This window comes from Nannospalax galili, unplaced genomic scaffold (assembly GCF_000622305.1).
Source record: "Nannospalax galili isolate Female #2095 unplaced genomic scaffold, S.galili_v1.0 scaffold525, whole genome shotgun sequence".
In the NCBI taxonomy this organism is placed as follows: Eukaryota; Metazoa; Chordata; class Mammalia; order Rodentia; family Spalacidae; genus Nannospalax; species Nannospalax galili.
Genome location: NW_008353937.1, coordinates 736,211 through 743,496, shown reverse-complemented (window position 1 = coordinate 743,496; position 7,286 = coordinate 736,211). Strand labels below are relative to the sequence as shown.

General features: G+C 47.0%; 1 protein-coding gene across 1 annotated transcript in view; it reads right to left on the bottom strand.

The window, feature by feature from the left end:
- Positions 1–887: 887 nt before the first annotated feature.
- Positions 888–7,286, bottom strand: part of LOC115067362 — a 12,626-nt gene continuing 6,227 nt past the window's right edge. Inside the window, exons 4-8 of the mRNA XM_029554997.1 lie at positions 6,983–7,261; positions 6,713–6,822; positions 1,850–1,900; positions 1,436–1,508; positions 888–922 (exon numbers count right to left, since the gene is read on the bottom strand). Coding sequence (XP_029410857.1) covers positions 888–922; positions 1,436–1,508; positions 1,850–1,900; positions 6,713–6,822; positions 6,983–7,261 — 548 coding nt within the window. The remainder of the gene's footprint in view (positions 923–1,435; positions 1,509–1,849; positions 1,901–6,712; positions 6,823–6,982; positions 7,262–7,286) is intronic.

Below are 7,286 nucleotides of genomic sequence, written 5' to 3'. Positions count from 1 at the left end.
CACACACACACGCACTTTCACACCCCCCCCCCACACATACACACATAAGGAAGTTGCAGGGAATGGAAGTTGGCCCGAGTATCATTTGGCCCCAAACAAGCTAATCACAGGCACGATGTGCTAAAAGCTAATTGCTATAAAATGAGTCTCCGCTGAAGCAGTTATAGAGGGGCCCGTCTGGCAGAAGCCTGTAGGTGAGCTGTGGGCACAGGCACTCCCACCTCCCTACCTGTCCTCCTCTGCTGCTCTTCTACCCCAGGTCTCTGCCTCTCAGCCCTTCCAGCCTGTGCAATGTGTTGGTGGAAAACTATAAAGTCAGCATTGATTACAGACACTGAATTCTAAGCAGCCCCACTGAATGCTCCCCACTGTAATTCCACTTCATGATGAGGGGCTTTGTAACCTGGCTCTGGGTTGTGACCTTTTAGATGTGATCCTGAAAACACAGGCAGAAGCGGAAATAACCAGACAGCACTACAGCAACAGAAACACTGTGTAGCCAAGGAAACGGGCAACCAAGTAAAACCCCCGTGTGCCAGAGAAAATGCAGGTGGACCATGTTTCTGATAAAGAGATAAATCCAAATTGTGTGAGGGTCTCCTCCAGCAAGAGCTAATACCTTGATCTGTTATAGCAAACAATCGAAATGGATGCTTTCCCAAAGAAGGCAGAAGGGGGGCCCAGGGTGAAGGTGCATGCCTTGCTAAGCCTCAGGGAGGTCCCCTGAACACTGTCAGAATCTCATGGTGGGAAGAACAGGGAGACAGAGGGCAGGGCACACTGTCAGCACAGCCATAAGTGAGTACAGCCACCTTGGAGAGCGACAGGTGCCCAACAACCCTGCCACTGGGTGTACATCCAGAAGAAATGAAATCCACCACTAGGAATCAGCCTCCTGTGTCCACAGCAGCACCACTCACAACTGCAGGACAGGGATCAGGCAGGGAGCCCGTCAGCAGGTGGCTGGGTAAACAACAGGTGGGCCACAGGCACCGTGGAATGCTGTGCAGCCATGAACAGGGTGGAATCCTCTCACTCACTGCAACACGCATGAACCTGGAAGGCAGTGTGCAAAACTCAACAAGCTAGGTCCAGGAAAGCAAATACTGCTGGTCTCATTTCTGTGATGAATCTATGAAAGTCAGACTCTAAGAAGCAGAGAGTGGGATGGTGGCTGCCAGGAACTAGGGGAGGGGGAAAAGCAATGTTGGCCCAAATGTGCAAAGTTTTCATTTGCAATTTAGCAGGTCCTAGAGATGAAGGGCACAGCAGGTGCATGTAGCCAACTGCACTGCATGCTTAAAATCTTACTAATAGACCCTATTAAGTGTTCATATCATAAAATTACAGCAAAAATAAACAGAGAGGAGAAAGCCTTGGGGACGACGGGTGTTTGAGGGTCCTGGTGGTGATGGGTGCTCAGATGTGCACTTACCTGCAAACTCATCGGGTCGTGTCTGTACTTCCTCTGTGTTCAATCGCACCTCAGTAAAGTGCTTTTCAAAGAGCTGCAGAACAGCACACAATGAGCTGTAAACAGAGCCGCCTCCAGAGAGCAGGTCACACACTTCTGCCTCAACTTGAGCGTTACACAATGAGTACCTATTAATTTAATAATAAAAGTGGTATTGCACTAAAAGCAAACAAAGGCCAGCCTTTCACTGGGGAGTGGGGCTCTTTCACCCTTTCGGATCCTTCACTGAGAATATTCCCATGTGGCAGGTCAAAATTTCAGGAATTTGAGCCCTGGTCTCTGCAGGCCAGGGACAGAGACTGTCAGCTCATTGCATCCACGACATTGTGTGAATGACACAGGTGTCAGGACCACTGTCCCAACACTGGTGCTCACCTTCAGTGGTAGTTGGTGGCCCTGCACCCCCAGGGGCAGGCGGTGAGGAGACTGGAGAGAACAGGACACGGGTGCACCACCAGCAGAGACCTGCAGGTGCTAGTCCACGTAAGGGAGACTTGAGACCCTGGCATGTCAATTCCCCACATCATCCTGCAGGGAACAGGAAGTCTAGAAGATGGGTGTGGCCTGGAAGAGGTTGACACACAGGAGGTGACAGTAGCCAGCTCATGCGCCTTTTGTGTTCAGAAGGCCCCAGTGGGTATGACTGGCCCAGAAACTGTTCTGTTTCACACAGGAAGTGTGGCTGTGTGCCAGAAAGAGTTACGGCAGCAAGGGGCGTTTAGCCACTTTCCAAATGGAACTGTGAAGACTGCGCCCCATAATTAAATACAATTAGACCCTTCCTTCATGAAACACAAGCCTCATCCTAGAAGCAAATACAAAACTTGCAGAAGAAAATGTTGAACCGGCCATGTCTTCACAAACTTGATATAAGAAAAGATAATTACATAAGCTTTAGAAAGCTCTAGAAAGTCCACAGCCTTCCCAGACAAGGCTTCTGACTATGTTAAAATTAAAAAAAAAAATCTTTTGCACTACAACCCCTCAAAGGAAAGGCACAAGCTTTGAGCCAGGAGTAGACACAGCAGGACCCACAGCCCACCAAGGTCTGCAGGACAGCAGAGGGGCTCCTGCTGACCAGAAGGGACAATAGCCTCAGAGCAGAGGTAAGAAGCCAGGGGTAACAACATTCTCAGGAGCAGAAATGTGGATGGCAGCGCACAGAGCAAGGTTAAACCTCAACCATGAAGCAGGACAGAAAGTCCAATCATTGACAGGCCTGTAACACCCATGACCTGAGCAGACAGGATCAGTGAGAGCTACAGGTAGTCAGGGTGTTGGGAAACAGGTCCCATCGGCATGAGCAGCCTAGCACCCACTTTACAGAGATTCTACCTTGGGTTAAATGCCTGCAAAAGTCACCCGAAATTATAGCAGGATATACCAATGTTTACAGGAGCCTGGGTGGCTAGAACACACACAACGTCCCTGACTTAGGGCAGCATGACTTAGAATCTTAGAATCGCATTCAGTGGGCACCTCTTTTCCCATGTCAGCATCTGTTGTCTCCGTGCTGTAGGCATCCATCATGGCCCAGAGGGAAGCTGAGGCAGAGACTCCGAGGGGCGCCTGTCACTGGGCAGGGGGCGTGGCAGAGGCGGTCAGGAGCTTTTGCCACTTGCAGCATCTGCCTCACAGTGGGTTTGTCCCACCCCGACCCTATCTTACATTGAACTGGCATGTAATAGGAGCAGATAAAGGACCAGGAGGAGACGGCAGCATGCTCAAGCATTCTAATAGGGCTGCTTTGATTTCCACAGTCCAGAACCCGATAGAGCTGCCGCCAAACAAGAACCAAGTCATCCTCACCATCAAAGAAATGTAGATGGAAAAATAGAACGCGTCACGCCACTGCTTGTTTGAAATCGAAAATACTGTGAACATAATATTTGTTACTTTTCTCATTGCTGTGTTCAAAGATCCCGACTAAAAGCAAGTTAGGGAAGTTTTGGCTCACAGCTCCAAGGTACAGCTTACTGTTTTGGGGAAGGCACAACATCAGGAACCTGAGGCAGCTGGTCGTGTTCCTTCATCAGGATGTGGAGAGAGAGGAATGCTGGTACTCACCTTTCTTTCCCCTTTTTATGCTTCCTAGGCCACCCCTTGGTCAGTGTTGAATTTGGCCCGTGATGGGCACCAGCTCATGAAATTCAATGCCCACGATGTGTGAAGATGATGTAGACCTGTCTGTACAAGACCCCTTGCCAAGCCTATGCAGGTCCCAAGCACTGTCCCATCCAAGTTAAAGCCACATGCATGGCGCCTGCGAAGGTCATGTTAGGAAGGGGACACCAGAGCAGAACAGGACGTGGTGACACTGGGGTCACCGTCACTGAAGGGTTCTGCGGGATCTCACTTTTACTTCTCCTTTACATCTCCATTCACAATTCAAGGACGTTCTTTTCCCCTTAGAGATGAGTTATGCAATTTGGGAGTCCTTTAGATAGACCCACTGAAGGGGTACCCCAATTGCCTCACCCTGTGTCCCTGTTCAGCATGGAAGAAGCCAGAGTGGCCTGCGTCCCAATTCCCTATTGGCAATCTGGGTAACCTCTACAGAGGGTGGTGTGATAAGAACAGGAGGTAGGAATTGGCTAGGCAGTTAGGGTAAAAAGACCCCAAAGAAATGTAACCAGTTTCTGGGCTAAAAGTCAAAATGTCCTTGGGCCTGTTAGCAACATACTCTGTTCCAAAGGCCAAAAATGTCAAAACGTCAAAAGTCTTTGGGAGCTTGTATCTAATCCTTAAAAGATTTTAGGGTTACCTCTTCAGAGGGGGGATTGTTGGAGGGGAGGGAGTGGGCATAGATTTGATCAAAACATCTTATATGTATGTATGAAATTCTCAATAAAGTTTTTGTAAAAGTTAAAAAAAACCCACGAAGAAACCAAGGCCTACAGCCCCTGGCCTGAGTGCAGTCCTGTGATCGCTCACATACCACAGTACACGTTACAATTCGCATTGCCCTATTTTATACCTAATGGACTCCTCAGCCCCGTGGCTAAGCACTCAGAATATCTCTACAGTTCAAACTTTGTCTTTCTGTTAGCCATTTTGGGTTTAAAATAAACATGTGCCCTAGAGATAAAGGAAGAAATTCAAAGCCGTGTCTAATTATATATTAATAGCCCCAAACTGCACACGCTGAGGAAATGTCAGGAATAAATAAATAACTGCAGAAGAAAACTCCGGGAAAGGCTGTTGGGGTGAAGGAAGAAGGTGCATCACTTTCCAGCCCTTGGAGTCACCCACTCTCCAGGACTCAGTTTCTCCACCAGTACCACAGCAGGAAGGAGGGCTGAACGAGGTAGGAGAACACAGTGACGCCTAGATTCACCAGGCATTTCTGTGGTTTGAATTTGAAATGTCCCCAGCAGGCTCTGTGTTTGGACATCTGGTGTCCCTCTGGTGGGGCTGATCTGCACGGTTGTAGGGTTTGGCTGGTGCGGTGGGTCACTGGAGGCACGCTTTGAGGGCTGTAGCCTGGCCCTGCTTCCCACCCCCTTCTGGTTTCTTTCGTTTTTATTATTTTTTATTTTATGTGTATGAGTGTATTGTCTGCATGTGTGTAAGTGCACCCGTGTTGCACAATGCCCACGGAGGTCAGAAGAAGACGTTGGATTCCCCTGGAACTGGAGTTACGGACGGTTGTTAGCTGCCATGTGGGTGCCGGGACTCAAACCTGGATCCTCTGCAATAGCAGCCAGTGCTCTTAGCCGCTGAGACATCTCTCCAGTCACGCCCTCCACTTCTGCTCTCTGTCTGCTGCCACGATGGGACCTGACCCACTGCCTCACACTTGGGCCATCACGGATGGAGCTGCTTCTGTCACCATGCCTTCCCACCATGACAAGCTGAACCCTCTGAAACTGTGAGCTAAAATAAAGTAAGCTTTAGGTTACTTCTGTCAGGGATTTGGACACAGGACCAAGAGACGTCACAGATACGGCACTTCACCAAAGAAGACAGACAGCAAAGCAGCAGGAGAAAAGACACCAGACAGCCTCAACCATTACGGAAATGGAAACCAACACCATACCCGATACAGTGACTAAAGTGAGAAATAAAAACAGGAAAAGACCCTGCTGATCGATGTGGCACGTGGAGGAGCTGTCCATGGGGCTGAGCGGCAAAGCAGAGTGACCTGAAGGGCTGCTACTGGGGAGGTCAGATCCCAAGGCTGTACAGGTGACTCCATGTGTGCAGGAAAGACAAAGCTAAGAACAAGAAGCAGATCGCCAGTTGCTGGGGCCTGGTGGGGAGAAGAGGGTTTACCCAGGTCGTGGCAGGTTGGTGATGTGCTCCAGACACTCAGCGGTGGTGCAAACTGAAATGTGTCTACCACCTTCACCGTGCCTGCCAGCCAGGGTGTTGGAGCTCCAGGACGGAGTATCACGCGTGACAAGCAGATCCAACAAGATTACAAATATGTGACTCGATCTCCTAACAGAGCAGGTGGGAAGAACTGACCTATGTCACTAGAAAATAGTGACTGACCCTGCAGCGAGGCTCCAGATGGAAGCACAGCCAGGGAACACAGTTGGCTAGAAAGTTCCCGCTCACAGGAATCAGCTGGTAATCAGGCAGACCGAGGCTCTGGAGTTGAGGAAATAAATAAGTGTAGAAAGTGGGAGGTAGGCCCCTTAGGTCAGTGATAACTTACCAATAATAAGAAGGATGTACGCAGACCTAGGGCAACTGCACTCAGAGGCAGGCACGGCAACCTGCTCACTGTCATCCATATGCAGAGAGTTTCACACAGGACTAAAGAGAGAAATATGTCTATGAAGGTTCATATAAATACTTAGAACTCCTAGTACTGTCCTTGAGAGGGCCCAGAAGCTGGGACACTGCGGGGCAACAAGCACACCCAGTGTCTAGATTTTGGGTTCTAAATACTAGCTTCCCTGGAGAAGTGGGTAAAGCTATGGTTGGAGCTGAGGGAATATGATGAACCCAGAGTGCAGGGGGAGCTAGACAGACAAGTAGATAAAGATAGATAGATGATAGATAGATAGATGATAGATGATGATAGATAGATAGATAGATAGATAGATAGATAGATAGATAGATAGATAGATAGATAGATAGATAGATAGATAGATAGATAGATAGATAGATAGATAGATAGATAGATAGATAGATAGATAGATAGATAGATAGATAGATAGATAGATAGATAGATAGATAGATAGATAGATAGATAGATAGATAGATAGATGATAGATGATAGATAGATAGATGATTGATAGATAGATAGGTGATAGATAGATGATAGATAGATGGATAGATAGATAGATGATAAATAGATAGATGATAGATAGATGATGGATGATAAATAGATAGATAGATAGATGATGGATGATAAATGACAGATAGATAGATAGATAGATAGATAGATAGATGATAGATGATAGATAGATAGATGATTGATATATGATAGAAAATAGATTGGCTGATGGATGATAGATTGATAAATGATAGAAACATTGATAGATGATATAGATAGATAGATAGATAGATAGATAGATAGACAGATAGATAGATGATATATGGACTGATGAATACATAATGATGATAGATAGACAGATGATAAATAGGTAGATAGACAGATGATAAATAGGTAGATAGATAGATGACAGATGGGCAGATCATAGGTAGATGATAGATGATATATATATGTGATTAATAGATGAATAAATGCTAAAGACAGATGAGAGGTAGGTAGATAGATTAGATAGATAGATAGATAGATAGATAGATAGATAGATAGATAGATAGATAGATGATAGATAGATGATGATAGATAGAT